At 34.0% G+C, this 18683-nt stretch overlaps 2 protein-coding genes across 5 annotated transcripts; one reads left to right on the top strand and one right to left on the bottom strand.

The window, feature by feature from the left end:
* Positions 1 to 1221: 1221 nt before the first annotated feature.
* LOC127253849 (transcription initiation factor IIA large subunit-like) lies at positions 1222 to 8662 on the bottom strand. 2 transcript variants are annotated; one of them, XM_051278637.1, is made up of 11 exons: positions 8409 to 8662; positions 8051 to 8227; positions 7723 to 7965; positions 7479 to 7530; positions 7272 to 7330; positions 5621 to 5743; positions 2502 to 2621; positions 1999 to 2062; positions 1764 to 1918; positions 1582 to 1665; positions 1222 to 1483 (listed from the first exon to the last, which is right to left on the bottom strand). In XM_051278637.1, exons 1-11 carry the CDS (start codon positions 8529 to 8531, stop codon positions 1460 to 1462), a joined length of 1224 nt encoding a protein of 407 aa, XP_051134594.1. In that variant the 5' UTR covers positions 8532 to 8662; the 3' UTR covers positions 1222 to 1459. The 2 variants fall into 2 exon arrangements, with proteins under 2 accessions (XP_051134594.1, XP_051134595.1); XM_051278638.1 differs by having other exon boundaries at positions 2502 to 2618.
* A 2229-nt stretch (positions 8663 to 10891) lies between these two features.
* Positions 10892 to 17360, top strand: LOC127253666 (uncharacterized). 3 transcript variants are annotated; one of them, XM_051278355.1, is made up of 12 exons: positions 10892 to 11030; positions 11180 to 11269; positions 11901 to 12023; positions 12145 to 12312; positions 12412 to 12495; positions 12639 to 12769; positions 13851 to 13895; positions 14004 to 14057; positions 14140 to 14919; positions 15955 to 16194; positions 16278 to 16352; positions 16449 to 17360. In XM_051278355.1, exons 1-12 carry the CDS (start codon positions 11010 to 11012, stop codon positions 17026 to 17028), a joined length of 2391 nt encoding a protein of 796 aa, XP_051134312.1. In that variant the 5' UTR covers positions 10892 to 11009; the 3' UTR covers positions 17029 to 17360. The 3 variants fall into 3 exon arrangements, with proteins under 3 accessions (XP_051134312.1, XP_051134313.1, XP_051134311.1); XM_051278356.1 differs by having other exon boundaries at positions 15952 to 16134; XM_051278354.1 differs by having other exon boundaries at positions 15952 to 16194.
* The last annotated feature ends 1323 nt before the right edge of the window (positions 17361 to 18683 follow it).

Genomic DNA, 18683 nt, shown 5'->3' with positions numbered 1-18683 from the left:
TCATTTCCGTGGCATTATTTTACTTTTTGTTTCAACAAAAAATTATATATTATCACCATCGATGATTATATATTATAATTCCAATTTATACTATATTATACTCTTTCCGTTCCAAACAAGGTGCAATATTTGATTTTGTCATGGGTTTTTAGGTGGATAGTATTAACTAGGATAATTTAGAAAATATGGGGTAAAGATTAGGTATAATTAATTATTTTCTATTTTGGACATGTTGCATGCGTATTTGGGACGGAAAGAGTACTTTTATTTTACACAATACTAATGGATATTTTTGTCTTTTTCACTGCAACTTATTATAATACTAATATTAAAAAATTTAAATCATTTTATCTTTTTTAAATCTTAAAAAATGCTATTCCATCCGTCCCAAACACCTTGTAACCTTTCGTTTTTTTGTTTGTCCCAAAGTCACTGCAACATTTCTAAATTTAGAAATAATTAATAATATTTTTATACATATATTAATATACACTTCACTTTATCTCATCACATTACTTAAATAAAAAAAACTCATCACATTACTTAAATAAAAAAAACAAATAATCATGTGTCAAACACAAATATGCACGGTATTTAGGAAAGAGAGAGTATTGGATAAACTAAGTAAGGAGGGAGAGAGTTTCATTGAGAGAATCTGCCGATGCTGATGCTCTTATATTACACTCTTCTCCGTTTTGTTTTTTGATAGCTTGCCACCAATCTTTTCTACCTTTCCTTAATCATATGATGCCATATATATTTTTGTTTTAAAAATACATATGACATCGTATAATTCGTTGGTATAAAAAGAGCAGGGACTAACAAAACCAACTCTTATCCTCTTGTCCTTCTTCAATTTGGATTTTAAAAATATTTTATTAGTCTATTCCATATAATTTGTTATTTTTTTAAAAAAGTATAACTATATATTTTACATGTACTTTACTTAAATTACATATATCTACACCAAAATGATCTAGGACAGACAAACTATATCATAAAAATATCATTTTTCTCTGCAAAATATCATATCTATTATTTTCAAAAATTTTCAAAAACTTAAAAAAACTGCTCTCTAAATTGATCTTCATATTACCACAGCATTCCAATTTTCATTCAAACAATAGCATCTGACAACAAATTCACCTTCAAAGAAAAACAAAAAAAAACAAAAACAAACAAAGAAGATAAATAACCAAAGGTGTTCAAATGAGTTCCCGCTTGAGTAACTAATTAATTTGGTCACATAACAAAATCTGCAGAAGTAAATTTTACATAATTCCATATTCAATTGGGAGTTTTTTAAACTCTTAACACACAGGAAGCAAAAACTCAGTATGTACATGGGATGGGGCCAGCCAACATAACTCTTTCCAGTTTTCGATATGTCAAATACAAAAAGGGTAAGGAAATGTCTCCGGTTTCCTCAGAATACACCAACAAAGCTAATTGGGGTTAATCAAAAGTCGAACTCCCCGGTGGCCTGAGAAAGAAATGGAGCAGCAGCTAAACTAAATTAACACTAAACAACGAACGAGCACAGTAAAAATGGAGATGGTGATTGGTTAAGAAATAGGTCACCTTGTTGAACAGATAATCTTTATTATTTATGTGCATAATGCCGGATTTCAGAGTGCATTTCCACCTGCTCTTGGTCCTCGTCACCTGAAAAATATTCATCCAACGATGTATTTTGAGAAATGGCACATTGGAAAAAGAAATGCTGTGGAAAACAACCAGGTTGCGGAAATTTGTGTTAGCACCTTGTCGAACTGAGCTAGAACCAGATGCGTAGTGTCAAGATCCTCCCCCTGGTCCACATCATCGAGATCATCGTCATCATCTTCATTCAAAGGCTCGTCGTCATCGTCATCTATAGGCTCATTTGGAACAGGAGCAGGAGTTGGTGCTTGCATATCTGAAAGTGTAGATGGGTGGGAAATCAGTGGTAAGTGGAAAATACTTGCTAGGCATCTGTAGGTGATGTACAGTATTTACCGTTTGGCATTGGTGTATTCACTATATTGTAGTCTTCATTTACGACTCCTTGATAGTTGTATATCTTTCGAATTCAGAACAAAGCACCCAAGTTAGTGCATAGGGACGCTAACAGTAAATCATATCATAAGAAAAATAGGAATAATAAAGGACAAGTAACAAAGGAAAGAAAGAACATAATAATGACTATATTAAACACACGATGCCAACACTGACAAATATTAGCTGATTGCATGTTATCATTGACAAGTGTAACTCACGAGGAATTCACATTGAAAAGTGCTAGTAGAATAGGATGCTGTAAGATTCACTCAAATCGCCACTATTCTCAATAACAAGAAACTGATCTAGAAAAGGTGAATAAGTAAAAAGCAAATGGTCGCAATATTACAGAAATAATGTGATCAGTGAAAGTGAATGAAACAACGCAAAAGGGGGGTAATCAACAGTTACCAATGATGCCCATACTACAAAAAATTTGAAAACAAAAAGGCTCAACTTACATTGGGTGTAGAAAGCACGTCATCGTATGGATCAGGTATTGGACCATCCAACTGAGTAATCCTTGACGATGAAGTTCCCCTGTCAGTGAGCATTTCTTTGGCACCCCTTTGAACCACCTGCTGAAATTAGAATGAGTAAGAAAGAATACAACTATCCATGTCGAATGATCTATTCTAACACTAAGTACAAAGAAGGTGGACAAGATTAAATCATCTTGCAGATCAAGGTCATTGTGAACTTTCATTGTGATCATTTCTAAACTACAAGGCCTAATGAATGACACATTATTGAACAGGGCGATGTACAGGGCGATGAAGAAACATTGACATAGTAAAGCAAGTAGATAAAGATCATTCTCAATTCAACAAACAGATGGCAGCAGCATTCAGTCTCCTTTATTTCTACAAAAAAAAAAAAAAAAAGAAAAACCCTCTTTTGTGGCAATATGATTTTCCATAATGTTTCTATTTTAAATATTCAGTTTTAGATGTAATAGATTTATATTTAGATTTGGTCTTATCCATAAATTAGATTAGTTAGATTTGAATCTATCGAGTCCGTTTTGAATTGGCATATATAGGCCTTTATTTTGATGATCAATAAGACAATTTTATAATTTTTCCTCCAAAATTTCTAACATGGTATCAGATCTTACTTTTCTCATGTCGTAGATATAGCCTACCAACCCGCATTTCTCCGGGTACATTCAAGCTGGAATGTACCCGAAGGTCTCCCAATTTTGAAATTTTTTCTATAGTTTCTAGCCCTTACTTATTCTTGTTCTGATTTTGATTTTTTATTTAGTCCTGATTTTGTCTATATTTGAGAGCATTGTTTCTAGCTTTGACACGGTAGAGCAGCAGCGGCAACGGCAGACAATGAACTGTTATTATTTTTTTTTGTGTCTTTTGCGTTCGTATTCAACTTTTTAATCAAACTCAAGTTGGTTTTTGTTATACAACTTGAGGAGATGTTGAAATATTTTAGATATTTAGTTTTAAATTTAGTATATTCAGGTGTAGTAGATATTTAAATAGTTCAAACAACTTAAGAAATAGATCAAAATGTAAAAAAAAATAATTCCAAAATGTAATCATTGCTAGAAAATGCAGAGATGCTATAGATCTTATGAAAAACAAAGAATCAAAATACTAAAAATCAGCCACGAAAGATATCCAACCACTGGGATACAAACCAAATTTCTCAATACACACGAAAAACAAATTTCAATAATTAATCCATAGTTGTCAATCACGGATAGCAGTACTTAGCGGTAAACATCTAAAATGCTATAGCGGGATAACGGTATGACTGCTATTTAAATATTTAAGAATATACATACAAATGATTATATATATACAAAATTATAACAAAAAATACATAAGAAATGCCTATATAATGTACCTTTTTTTTTATTATAATTGCATAGTTATCATTCAAACTAATAAAATGTCAAAAAAGAAGAAGATATGATCATAATTGTTAGATAGTTATATAAGTAAAAACAATTAAATCACTATTGTGTGATAGATATATATCAAAGCTAATCAGATTCAAAATATATTCTTCCTCATCTTCGTTCTCATCCATTATTCTATGTTTGTCACCTTACATAATATCATTTCCCTTTTCAGGGCTAGAAGTACCTATAGTTTATTTCTCATTGATGTTTGCATCCTAGTGTAGAAAGCAAGTCCGTTAGCTCCAGTAGCATCAACAACTATCCTAGTCAGATTATCATTATCAAAGACTAACTTTTCTTCCGCAATTATCAACTTTTTTTATTAACCACCAATTGGAATCATTAATATCGTTCAAAACAATAGGACCAATGACATCATTGCTACCATAACGATCTAACAAATTTTGGTTATACTTAATATAAACCAAATTTTGCAATTTTTGGCTTTCTAGTTTTTTTCTTTTCTTGGAATGAATTTAAAAATTTAGTTAAGACTTAAATAAATGTTAGTTTCTTTTTCGTCTATATTATAATAAAAAAAGGTACATTATATAAGTTAAAGTCATATTTTAATTATTTACGTGTTAAAATATAATTCAATGAGCTACAATAGAGGTATAGCGTAGCGTAGCGGAATGACGCTACAGGTGGCTGGGCCGCTATTGCGTAAATGCGGAATAAAATATAATTCAATGAGCTACAATAGCGGTGTAGCGTAGCGTAGCGGAATGCCGCTAAGGTGGCTGGGCCGCTATTGCGTAAATGCGGAATTGTGGAGTGGCCATAGTGGCAGAGTACCTCTCCGCTATGCTACGCCGCATTGCAACGCTATAGTGCGCTATTGACAACTATGAATTATACCTCAATTGGAAATTCCACATACATAATTGTCCATATACACATATAAAAACTCATGTAACATCTATGTACATTCTACACATTGAAAGTTACTTAAAGACACCAACTAAAAGTTAAAACTAAGTGTTGGGAAAATGATCTTATATTTATATAAGAATTAATTGCCACTGCAAAATCTTTCACAAAGCTTGACACATTCTCATTCATAGTGGAGATTTGAATGCAAGACCACCTGCTCACCTCCCTTGAAATATATTTGTTTTATAATATGAATAAGTCTATAATTACCAGGATACAGAATTCTCCATTATCTAATGTTAGAAAATACTAGATATACAAAACACTTATGAAGAACATAAATTCTAACCATGGCTATCCACACCGAAAAAGGACTTCTTTCATCCTTCAAAAATATGTGTCACAAAAAAAAGAGAATCTTCTAAAAGAACTTATGAGCACCAATTTGTCCAGAAACAAACAAACGCGCAACGGCTAGTGCAACATCAGGAAAAAGGAAAAACATACGACCCGGAAACTTAGTGTTGATGTATGTATCTCTTTGGCATATGAACTGTCTGTTAATTCAAGACAAGAAATCTAAAGTAAGATTAATATATATATATATAAAGAAAGATTTGAGAATTGTTCTTCCTTAACAACTAGGATCCAAAAGGTCTTGACCTAAGGCTATGCTCGAAAGGATTATAACAAATAAAACAACTACCTCTGTGTCCTATTCAACAGACAGCCAGGCAACAATATTTGCAGTACGGAAAGCATCACAATCAAAAGCTCTACCTTCAGCTCATCTGATAGGTTGTCCCCAGCTCCATCTTGTTGTGGGATGTATCCACCAGCACGGTGACTCGGGTGCGGAGGAAAATCCTCCCGTTTCCGTTTTCCAGAAGCCACGAAGAAGTCCTGCATTCAGTTATTCAGCATCAATTTTTTACCAATCAAAACATAATAATTAATTAAAAGTGCATCTAATGCAGAGAACTGAACCATAATGAATCAACACAATCCCAACATTAAATATCTTGTTGCCCGAAATTCTACTTTCCATTCCAAAGAGATTTATAGAATCAATATATGTAACTGTTAGAATGTTAGGGCATATATTTATTTTGTACCATCTAAATTACGATTTGTTGCTTAGTTAATATTTTCCACCTAGTAAATTATTTTATTGGTTTAATAAAATTTTGATTCCAAGTTTATTTCTATTTAAAAACTACTTTTTATCTATTTGCAATGTAATAAACCAAGTGCACAATGAGGTCAAAAGACATAATGCGAATGAAAGGCACATAAGAGTTCAGTTTTTCTGTTCTCTAAGCTTCGAATTTGCGTGCAGGGTTGGGAAACTAACATATAAGATTCTGGTGTCCAAAATAGTTTACTATATTTTCGATATCTGAAACAGATTCAGAAAGTAATTCCCATTATTTGTGAAGAAACTGGTGGTATTAAATCGATCATAAAGTAGGCCCACCAGTTTCATGAATCATAAATCAAACTCAATCTCTTAAACACAAAGTATTTGACTAGCAGACTACATCGAAGGGTAATGACTAAATCACTGAATGGTACTCAACCATTATGTGGTTAAATGTTATCAATTTCACTATACCTGAAAACCTCTCTTGACAAAGTTTAAGTAACTTCTCTAAAATATAATTCTTAGTCTTCCAATTATATCACAAAAAAATATATAAATGCTTCTAATTGAAAATGGAAATGCAAAACTTCATTTCTCAAGTGGGGTCATTTGCAAAACAGAATTTAGCTAAAATGGAGCCAGGATAAATGAAACTAGACATCATAATAATGACTCTTATTGATTTTTATTTTTTCTTCTTTTTAACTGCTATCTGAAACAATAAAATCTTTATGCACTTAAAAATGTTTATTTCAACTTCTTACAAAACATAAAGCACCAAATGTATCTACTCAACTCCTCTTGCGAAAGGAATAAGAGATGTCTTAATGTAACTGTGAAATTCAAAAGGATACAATAAAGCCCAGATAGACCAATTGCGCTAACAAAAGTGTTTTTAACCATTCTTAGTTTCTTACGATCAGAACAGTCCAAGAACATCACAACCACAAGTATTACTTGTTAAATAAAATCTTCATTAAGCATTTGATAACAGTGCAAAAGGCAATTAGGTTTTCGCTATTATGGAATGATTCGGTAAAATCCAAAGAACAAAGTAGTTCTTCACTCTTCAGGTCCAACAGTAGATCTTGGCATTCCCTCAACACAAGAAAAGTTTATGATTGCTAATAACCACTAGAATGTAGACTTTTTATTGTGAAAAAGGTGTTCAATAATACCTTAGTATTTACGTAAGAAAATTCAAGCAGTTTCAACAACAATCTCTAAGTTTTCAGTTAAAGCAACTCATAACAAGGCTCATAAAAATGACCCACAAATGACAATCACCTGAGTTGTTGGCTGATGGAGTGCTCCCCTGTCAGCGTCTTCCCGACCTTCCACATAAGCTACAGGAAGGGGAAAAAATGAGTACATTGAAAGATAAATTAAGAACATTTCCTTCCACCAACTTACACCCATATTCGTACACTGCCACTGTTTTACATCTCATATATACATGGGCCATTTATGAGAACTTATACCCATCATACTCACCAATATTCACATCAAGAGGCGGCCTTTGGTTTAACCAAGATGATGGTGGAGGCTGCAGAATTGAAAAACACATAATAGTTTTATAAAAACTCAGAAACCAAATAAAAGGCAGCAGACATAGATAATAACTTTATCCTAGGTGAATTGAGTTTCAAAAAATCTTTCAAGAAACACAGTTCTAATAATTGGGGAGAGGCAAGTTGCAGTCCTGCAAAAACATTGCAAGTAAAGGAAATGACGATACCATATATGAGCTAGGTCTTCCCTGTCCACCTTTTACCTCAGGAACACCACCATTTTCATTATTAGATGTGTACTCATTAGGCGTAATCGGAGTGCCGCCAGTAGGAATATTATACAAAGAACCACTATCACTTCCAGTGAGAGGAGTCGGAGTTGTTCCAGGCAATGGAGTCTGAGGCATTCCCGGCAATGGAGTCTGTGCAGTTCCAGGCAATGGTGTCTGCATTGGAGTTTGCAACGGCGTCTGCTCACCATGAAAACCAAATAAATGGTCAATCCATTACCAAACTCAAAGATGGCTCTGCAGTGACAAAACACAGATTCCTCACCGGGGGGAAAAGTAAATCAGCAGTGGGGGTTTCATACTCCTCCGGGCCTTCATAAGGCACGTTCAAATCGTGCACAGGGTTGGGCGTCATGCCAGCACCTGCCCCTCCCTTCTGCGACGCTGACCTATCTATCGGACCCACAATTGCCCCAGCTTGCATCATCTTCAGCTCCCATAACTGCAGATTTCAAACATAAAACTCGTCAGCTCTTTCATCCCAACTACAGATCCAAAACTTTCAAATCCAAAACCTTCAAATCCAAAACCCTAACTCAATCGGAAAAATTAAACAAAAACAAAAACATCACCCCAATTAAACCAATAAATTGAAGTAAAACAAAGTCAAATCAAATCATTACTCCTTGAAGCTCCGTCAGTATCTCCTCCCCCTGGCCGCCATTATTGACGAACTCCTCGCGAACCTTGTTGATGACGTCCTCGATTACTTGGATATAAACATTGCTGGTGATAGAGCTCGCCATTTCCGCAGATATTTCCTGCAAAGTCAAATCCGGTCAACGCGATTACAGAAACCGCGATCGATTGTCCGCCAACACTGAGAATACAGACGGTGGGGTTTCAGAGTGAGAGATTCGCAGACAGAGAAACGATCCCCCAAGACAAAGAGAGAGAGAGGGGTAGAGAGAGAGAGAAGAGGCGGAACAGAAAAGGGAAATAAACAGCGGAATATAAATACGTTTGCATCCGTTTATGTCCGTAAAGTCCACGTGGCGTCGTCTGATAGATCTCTGCCGAATTTTCAATTTGTTTTTTTTTTTTTAAAATCAGTGTAATAAAAATATATTCGAGACATAAATTAAGGAAAATGGAAAATGAATAATCTCGAACAGCATGAGATATTTTTTTAAGACAAATATCGGGTGGTCTGCTGATGTGAAATGTCTGAATTGCCCCTCTCCAAGAAGATAAGCCCTTTTGTAGTTGAATCGATATTCCCTCCATGTTTGGTTGTATCAATTACAGGTATTCCCTCTTTGCCATTGAAATATTACTATTTTTTATTTTTATCCGTTTCAAAATAAGATTATTATTTACTAATTTAGTAACTACTTGTAATAAATACTCTTTCAATTTACAATATATTACATAAATATCATTACTTTTATATTATACCATACTAATAATAATATTTTTGTCTTTTTTACTACAATCTAATATAATACTAATATTTAAAAATTTACGTGCAAAAAGCAAATATTACCCTTCTAATGGGACGGAAAGAGTCTTAATATTTACCCTTATATATATTTCGATAAACATTTATTTATAACTTGTAAAGGTTTTTTTTTTAGTATAAAATGGATAATATGGTAGCATAATAACAAAAAAATATTAAGGTCTATATTTATATAGAATATGTTCACCCAAACTTATTTTTTGGGTGTGTATGTTTGGAGGTTTGGATTTTGAGTTGGGATTTGAATAATAAAAATTTTGAATTTGAATAGTTGTATGATGTGATATAAATATATGTTGATGTGATGTTTTGAATGTAAAATTGATTTTTAGTATAATATAAAAAATAAAAAATAAGTATTTGATTTGATGTTTTTGGAGAGAAAAAATTGGATGAATAGTGAAAAAAAATTTCAATCCCTCAAACAAACATACCCTAGTGACATGATCCCCACAAATTTCAATATGTTTTTTTTTTATTAGAAAATATCTTTTGAAATTATTTTTTTTAAATTTTAAAATTTTTATATTATTAAAGAAAAAATTCTCTATAAATTCATAGAGATATATTTTTAAAATTCTAATTTGCTTATTAAATTATATTGCTATATTGATATGAATATATAAATTTAAACATATGAAATAATATATAAATATAGATATTCTCAAGGAATAAAAAATATAAATTCAATAATACTTCCAAGGTGAAATCCAACCATTTGAATCCCACGGTTCTTAACATTTGGGTTCGAAAAAAGCATCACATGGACAACACCGTTATTGTGAAATTCCAACCTATTAGGACTACAAGTAAGATAAAATTGGCTCTATTTACAAGTAAGTATTAATTATGAAAGACAAATGAATAGATGTTTTTGGTGGTCAAATTGCATGAATTATGCAAGAACACATCATACTATTTATGTGAAAAGGGGTTTTGATTGTGTTTTCTTACCTGCACAACAAGGTGGCTGTACAGATAATTGTGAGGAAATAGTTGGTTGTTGGAAGAGTTTTGAGAGTTACGTGCAGTGAGAGAAAATGTGTTCAATTCTCTCAATCTCAATCATTCTTTCTCCATGTATTAAGTGAGTGCTAATCATTTATACCTGCCGGAGACCTCGTTGGAAGAAGAAGAAATCGGAGTTTCGATTAAGAGAAACGTCCAGATTCTAAACAGTTTTACTCCGTGGTCGTTGTCAACGTGAGTTCGACATCTCCGAATGTAGAATTGTTTATATCCTAACCAGATAAAAAAACCCTTGTCTCCTTTACTGCCTTATATTTATGTATGCATTTGGTTGGCACGAGGGTAATATAATTTCGCTTCAAAAATTGGCCCTTAAATAAGTATTCGAAGGAATTTTAATAAAACACCTATTCCCCTCACGGTCTCTGGTAATATGTTCGTCCATGTGCTATCCTCATATGAATACTTCAAATGTTAGTTAGATGAGATAGGTTTTATTAATTTTTAAATATTTTTAAACACAAATAACGTAATTATATTAAAAATGATGATTTATTTATTTTATATATTAAAAACAAAAAAAGTATTAAAGAATAGATTACACAAAAAGTAAACCGTTACGTCGTCGTTTTATAGTGGGCGAAGTTTCAATTGAATATGCCCAACGACGTCGTATTGCACCCCATAGGCAAATTCACACACCACAAGTAAGAACGCATCGTACTTGCGTTTAACAAAGGCGCTTGAAGAATCCGCTGTCCCAAAAGAAAGCCGCTACTCAAACCCTAGAAAAATGTCGGGCGGCTTTTTCCGGGTAGGACGTTCTACTGCTGCCTTCATGATTTATGCATCCATCGACTGAATTTAATTATCTCAAATCTTGATTCATCTATGCTTCGTGGGAAGTAGATCTTACCCGCTGTATTTTTTATTAAGCGAATTTGTGTATTTCTTGTTAACCAGGGCACCTCGGCTGACCAGGACACTCGATTCTCGAACAAGCAGGCGAAGCTGCTTAAGTCTCAGAAATTCCCCCCCGAATTGGAGAATCTGGTGCGTATTTTTGGGGATTGTTGTTTTTCTTCTCAAAGTGCCCTTTTGTTTGAGGCTTGTAACCGCGACGTGTTTTGCCCTTCATTTGAATTTCTGTGCCAATATTTATGGTTGGCACTTGGCAGTAAAGCTTGGTATTGTGTAATAGCACCACGATTAATATATTGCTATATGAAATTATTGTTGTAGCACTTTTGAAGAATATTCAAGTAGAAAGGAGTGTTTGTGTTTTCTAGGGTGTCATGTTGTTTTGGAGATATGATGAACTTGAATTGAAAACAGGTGTGTACTTGATGATTGGAATTAAAAATAGATGTTGAATGTCATGTTTTAAATAGAATTAGGTTTCGTATTCGATTCTTTAAATGAAAAGTAGGTATTTAACGCGGTGTTCTTGAAGGGGAAAATGTTACTGTATATTATGTAAACAAAATTTAAAAGGCAGAATCGCATTTGCTGCTGGAGCTGTTGGATGTATTATTTATACAGCGGCATAGATTGAATTGGTTTGACACTGTTAACCTATTTGTGCGGTTTGTTATTGTAATATTTTTTTAGTTCACTTAATGGTATTATTGAGGTTTGATTGTCTCAGTGATATATTTTTTTTTGTTGTAAATTGTTCATTTAGGTGGACATGACGAAGGTTAAGATGGATATCATGAGGCCATGGATAGCAAAGCGTGTAACTGAACTTATTGGGTTTGAAGATGAAGTGCTTATCAATTTTATATACAGTCTTTTGGAGGGAAAGGTACTTTGTATAACATCTCCTTTGTTTTGAGATGTGCATTGTATTGTATTTTTGTGAATTTTGTGATTCACAAACTTAGCTGTTTCAACATAGAGTTTTGGGTTTGATGTTGTTGACGCAGGCAGTAAATGGGAAGGAGGTTCAAATTTCACTAACTGGATTCATGGAGAGAAATACAGGGAAGTTTATGAAAGAGTTATGGTCTCTGCTTCTTAGTGCACAGCAAAATGTTACGGGCATCCCACAACAATTTCTGGATGTAAAAGAGGAGGAAACCAAGAAGAAAAAGGTTGCTCTTTTGGTGGCTTCTTTCTGCAGAAACTTGATCTACATGTGTTATGATGGCTTTGGCTTATTTTGATAATGGTTGTTTTCTTCATCACTGCAGGCTGAGACTGATCGAATAGCTAGTGAAATTAATAGGAATAAAGAAAGAGAGAAGCAGGAACTTGAAATGGAGAGAAGAAAGACGGTAACCTTTTCATGTCATCCTAGAGATTTAATGAATATAACTAGATTATTTTATGTTAACTCTTGTTTCTGTTTTGTTGCATTCAGCTTGATTCTGCTTCTGCAATTATTTCGGTTCATATCCTTTACCTCGAACTGCTGTAGGGTGGTGAAGATTCATTTTCAACTGATAAGCATACTGAGTTAGAGATTGGTGCCAAGCACAATTCAAGGGAGTCTAGCATACTGCCTGCAGATGACAAAGAAAGAATTAAGAGAAATGGCAGGAGGCAGAGGTACTAATTTGATGCTATGAATTACTGTTGCTCCTTGTGTTGATGTTGCTTTAGGAATCATGGGATTTTAAACTATAATTAAGATGAGTATTATACCTAAAAACTTAATTTTATCTTTTGGCAGTTTGTTAAGGCTGTAGTTTGTATCAATTAGACTTTGTTTGCATTTGGGAATATTTACACTTGGAAGTTAACTGAGCTACATGAAAGCAAGGTCAGTGTATTTGAATTGAATGGAGCACAATTAAATATCTAACATTTTCTTTCTAGTAAGCTCCCTTCTAGATGTGTCTTTTCAGACATGTTCTCGAAGGGCATGGTTAGTAAGAGGAGAGAGCCAAATTAGCCTTCTTCTGTCTGATTAGTCATAGGATTCTCCTTTTGTGAAATCTTCTGGTCTTTCTTTGCCTACAGCATCCTAGATGGCAATTGACAGCTTTATTCCATATATTCTTAATAAGTTAAAAGTTTTCATATATGCAATCGTTTGATCTTCTTTATCTTTAACAAGATTTTAATCAGTTACAATGATTGTCCTTGAATTTTGTGCATTCATTTTTACTTTTGGAAAGTCTTTAATGTGCCACTGTAGTTACTCATCTTTCATACTAACTTCTTCGTTGTGGTTACGATTTCGTTTCATAAAAGTTCTAGATTTTTTAATCATTTAAGCTGTTAATATATACTTTGATGAGGCATTTATATGGATTATTATAATATTATCACTGTTTTCACTTTATACTATCTTATAGATAGCTTTACACTTAGTTCTAAGAGTTGCAGCATTGGTTGATATAGATGATCATAAAGGTTGTCCATGGTTTACCAAGGCATCAAAATAGCAGGATGATAACTAAACTACTTTCAGAGACTGGATTCCTGAGCTATTAAAAATTGAAATATTTAATGTTAGTAGGTAGTAACAATTAGTTTTCAGAGACTGCCTTTGTAGTGGTAGTAGGTAGTAACGATTAGTTTTCTGTTCCATTTATGTTATACTCTTTGAAAATTGTAATAATGCGCCGTAGAAATATATTCAAGCCTCTGAATTGCTTTACTAATATATGTTCCTTATGCACAGGGGTTCACATAGTCCAGATTCGGCTTACCATTCTCAATCTCCTAGGTATGCGTCTTGAATGACATAATGTTGTTTCTATGGAACTAAGTGAACATTCAATTTATTCTGTGTTAAGTGTGTTTACATTAATTTGTTCCTCCCTCATTTGATCAGGAGGAAGCATTCAGCATCTCCAAGCAAGTCCTCCAATTCTAGAAGTTACTCAAAGTAGGTTTCCATTTAGGAGTAGAAAAGAATCTGTTGCTTTCTTTGTATGATATAGTATGCTAAGCTGCTTTTGTATGTACAGTGAAAGAGGGAGGTCAAGAAGCAATTCAGGAGCACCAACATCAAGAAGTCGCTCCATTTCCTTGGAACGACACCGCCGTCGTGGTAGAGATCGGTCTGTGACGCCCATTAGGAGGCATAATGTGCGACGCTCTCCATCACCCAAGCATGCATCATTTTATTCCAGGCGAAGATCAACATCGCATTCGCGGCACAGATCCCCTTCTCCTGTACGATATAGACCTCGCTCTCCTCTCCGCCGTAGATCTCGGTCCCCCATACGCCGGAGATCTCGAACCCCTGTGCGTGGTAGATCTCCCTCCCATGTTCGCCGGAGGTCAAGGACACCATTACGTAGATCACCAGCACGGTTAAGGTCCCGAACACCTTTAAGACGTAGATCGCCTTCTCCGATACGTCGTAGATCCCCATCTCCTATCAGAAGAAAATCTCCTTATCGCAGGTCGCGATCTCCGGGCAATTACAGTTCACCATCTCCAGTGCATCGTCGCATAGCATCTCCAATGCGGCGTGGCTCGCCACCTTCACGTCGCCAACCATCACCCTCTCGAAGACGGTATCACCGGTCTCCTTCAACCCCACCACGGCGATCTGTATCTCCAGCTCGAGGTAGGTCATCTTTGCGTGGCCGGAAGAAATCCTTTAGTCCTGCTCATCGAAAATCTACTCCCGAAGGATCTAGTTCGCCCTCCCTTGACCGCCGTGGTTCTCTTTCTCCCATTGAGAGAGGATCTTTGAAAACTGTCAGATCATCAATGGAGTCTCCCCGAGGAAAAACCAGGTTTGTTATAGCCTTGATGTTTAAAGCTTCTTTTCACTTTAGATAAGCTTAACATTGGAATAAATTTTAATATATTTGATGCATTGATAGGACTAATAAAATCTTATCTGTACCACAAAAAGCTCTAAATGCTGTAGCACTGCTAATGGTAAATGAATACTTGTTGATGACGTTTCTCAGAAGTATACTCAGTATTGACTGATTAATTTACTATTCATGAGGAAACAAACAAGCCATTATCTGAATAAGAATGACATTTGGAAGGCAGAAATAGGTCTATAGGCTTGTTTTCGTGCTTTATATACAACTTACAAACTAAGATTACACTAGTTTTCCTCAGAACAAGCTCAGTTACTTTATATTGTGTACAAAAAAACATTATTAAAACACCAGATTCTGCAGGTGACATTGTATATATGACCAGAACCTGTGTCTCTCTCTGGATCATGATGTTTTGGTAACAAAAAGATTTCAATTTAATGCTTCTGTTAGACTTCCTGTTCATTGTATCATATCTGCTGCGTTCACATACAATAGCTGAATGAAGCTAGCATGTTATATGGAACTTATAGGTTAAATCAGTTTGTTACCTAGCTTACAACTTGTTTCCCTTGCTGTAGATCATCAGGTGACATGTCACTCAACTCATACTGAATTCTTCAATGCCCTGTATGATGCACTAATGACAAGGTCCTGTTGCGATTTGATTAGGAGGCAATGTATCCCGAAAATAATCAACTCGTTTGGCCTTTGGTCAAGTGGATAAGTCTAATATGCAAGGAAAGCATGCATATATGATAACCATTTGTAATATTTCTCTTAGGGAGGTAGCAAAATCTGTGAATTTCAATTGTTAAAACTGTAGTATGTTTCTTGCCTTATATTTCTTAGATGTACACGATTCTAAAAGTTCATCTTTTTTTTTTTTTTTTTTTTTTTCTCCAGTAAGTGATCTACCTTAGCATAGTTAAATCTTTATTTTCTCTTGTATTAGTCTTCATCTGCATCTTCTGTTTTTCCTCATGTTTGTAGAAGACGTGGTGCTTATTCTCCAGTTCAGGGTGCTTCTGATAAAAAAGAGGAGCTTCCAATGGATAGCCAGAGGGGAGTAAAATCTGTGGAAAGCAAGCCCGTCATTTCTCTGAGGTCTCCGCAGAGGGATATGCTGGATCAAGATGATTTACATGAAAAAAATCATGACTTGTCGGCTTCTAGGTACAAGTCCTCGCTTGTGTCGCATGTTTCCAGGAGCAGAAGTTACAGTGATGATAGGAGGTGTAAAATATTTTTTACGAGGTTTGTTTTCCATGATTTGGTAAAATATTGCTTGATCTGAGTTTTAAAGTTTTTTCTTGTAGATCGACCAGTCCTCATGGTAACGATGAAATAGATGCCCCTGGGACAAAGTCCAGAACGACCCAACTGCGAAACAGGTTGTTATTGCTACAATATTTTGCCTATGCGTATTTGTGTTTGTGAAAACTGACCTAATCCGTTGATGCTTTTGTTGTTTCATTGTTGTGTGACAGTGATACGGTCTCTAATAAGATGGATGACGATGACAATGATGGTGCTCGAGTTACGGCTAAGAAAATAAGTCAGGAAGATGATGGCAAAGGCACTCGTCAATATTCGCAACAGGAAACTTCCCATAAACCAAGGAATTTCAGGGAGAATGATCAGAATGGTTCTCGGGATTCTCCATCGAAGGAGGCTAATGAGAGCAGAGGTAAAATCAAGGAGAAGCAGAAACGTAGGAAATCGGATAGCCAAGAGATGGAATCAGATGACTATTCAAGCTCTGATTCCTATGAGGATAGGAAAGAGGCTAAAAGAAAAAGAAAGGAAGAAAAAAAGCTGAAAAAGGAAAAAAAGCGACGCCGCCGGGAGGAGAGACGCAGAAGAAGGGAAGAGACGCGAGCAGAGAAGATAAAGCTGAAGTCAGGTGATTCTGACGACAGTTCATCTCCTGATCGAGGGCGACGCCATCCTGAAGAGAAACATGTCAAATTGCAAGCCGAGGCGCAACTCGATCAGAAGAAGCTTGAAATAGAGCTCCGTGAAAAGGCTTTGGAGACGCTTCGAGCCAAAAAGGGCCTCGGCAATTGAACTTTCTGATGCTCTCGAGCATTTCGCCGGTTGCTTTTACGAACGTCTTGTTGCGGTAATGAATGATAGGATGAATTAATGTACTTACTTTACTGTGTTTGGTCTTTCTGAAATGGATGAATGATGGTCTGAGGTAACGAGGTAGTAGTCATTTGAGTGTAAGTTTATGCCGAATTTTCTGTCATACTCATTTACAGGCCTTTTTAATGTTTTCTAAGATGGAATTTAGTAGATGAAAAAGATATGTATACATTTTCTGTGTTCTGGAAATCTTAGAAGGACCTATTTGATGTTGTTTTGATTATCTATCACTTCCATGAGCCAGTTTTTCATGTCCTCATTTTTACTAATATATTTTTTAATCTGTCGATGATGTGAAGGTTTTTGGAGGAGTTAACAACCATAAATTTGTCAATGAAAGAGGTTTATATATATATATATATATTTCCTTGGTCTTTTAACAAATTATTCATTTGATTTATTTTTGGCCTGTTTTATAAGAAATTATTCATTTTTCTTTAGGCAACGATGCTATAATATATTAAACAAATATCATTATATTTATATTACACCATATTATTATTTTAGTCATTTTTACTTCATTTTTACTATATATTAATATAATACTAATATACATAAAAACTATGTACCAAAAGTAAATGAATATTTACTTGTAGGACGGAGGGAATATATATATATATATATGTATGGTTAGCGGTGATGATTAGTGTTGTTCAACATTATGCCGTGTAACTCCAATCAATTAGCACGTTGTAATGACATATATTCAAAAAAAAGAAAAAAATGAAAAAGTTATTGCATACTAAGAAGCAAATGAGCGTTGAAATAAAAGACGAATTAAGCAAAACTTTAACATTATAATTCAGACATATGTTACGAATCCAAAGTTTCGAAAGATTTAACTTGATGTGTACTTATAGTATTATATAAATATACTTGATTATATATGGTAACGATGTTACAATATATATTTAAAAATATTAATTTTGTTAATTGATGTTGTTTATAGTAGTAGTGCTTAGAAAATATAATGTTGTATTAATATTTTTTTATTGTTAATATTTAAAATATTGAATTTTACAATTTAAATTTTACATCAATTTTTGTATTGCTCTGCATATGTAAAATTAAAATATTTTATTTCAATTGTTTAAATATTAATTATTTATGACAATTTATTCACATAAGCCGTTGCATGTGTGGAAAAATTTTGTAAATAATTTATTATTTATATGTGGAGAAATATATATCAAACTTATTATTGTGGCAAATAGTGTGTTAAATAAATTTGTGGCAAAATATATTGCAATTTGTCATGGTAGTTTATGTGAGCGATATATTACAAATTGTCTTATGTAGCAAAATTAACTACACTGTTTATAGCCACTAAATATATTTTCATTATTAATTTTGTAACAAATTTATTAATTATATATATTTCTAAAAATTTTCAAAACTAATATTAATACTTTATTGTAGACACAACACGACACAATAACACAACCACATTATTAAGTTAAATACATTATTAAGTTAAATACATTATTATTATTATTATTATTATTAGGTACAAAACTTAAAAACAAACGTATATATAAAGAAAAATAAAGAAAAAAAAAGAAGAAACGTAATAA

The sequence above is a fragment of the Andrographis paniculata genome, unplaced genomic scaffold (assembly GCF_009805555.1).
Source record: "Andrographis paniculata isolate CXL003 unplaced genomic scaffold, ASM980555v1 Contig51END, whole genome shotgun sequence".
In the NCBI taxonomy this organism is placed as follows: Eukaryota; Viridiplantae; Streptophyta; class Magnoliopsida; order Lamiales; family Acanthaceae; genus Andrographis; species Andrographis paniculata.
The sequence above is the reverse complement of the archived record's forward strand: the minus strand, read 5'-3'. Positions and strand labels throughout refer to the sequence as shown.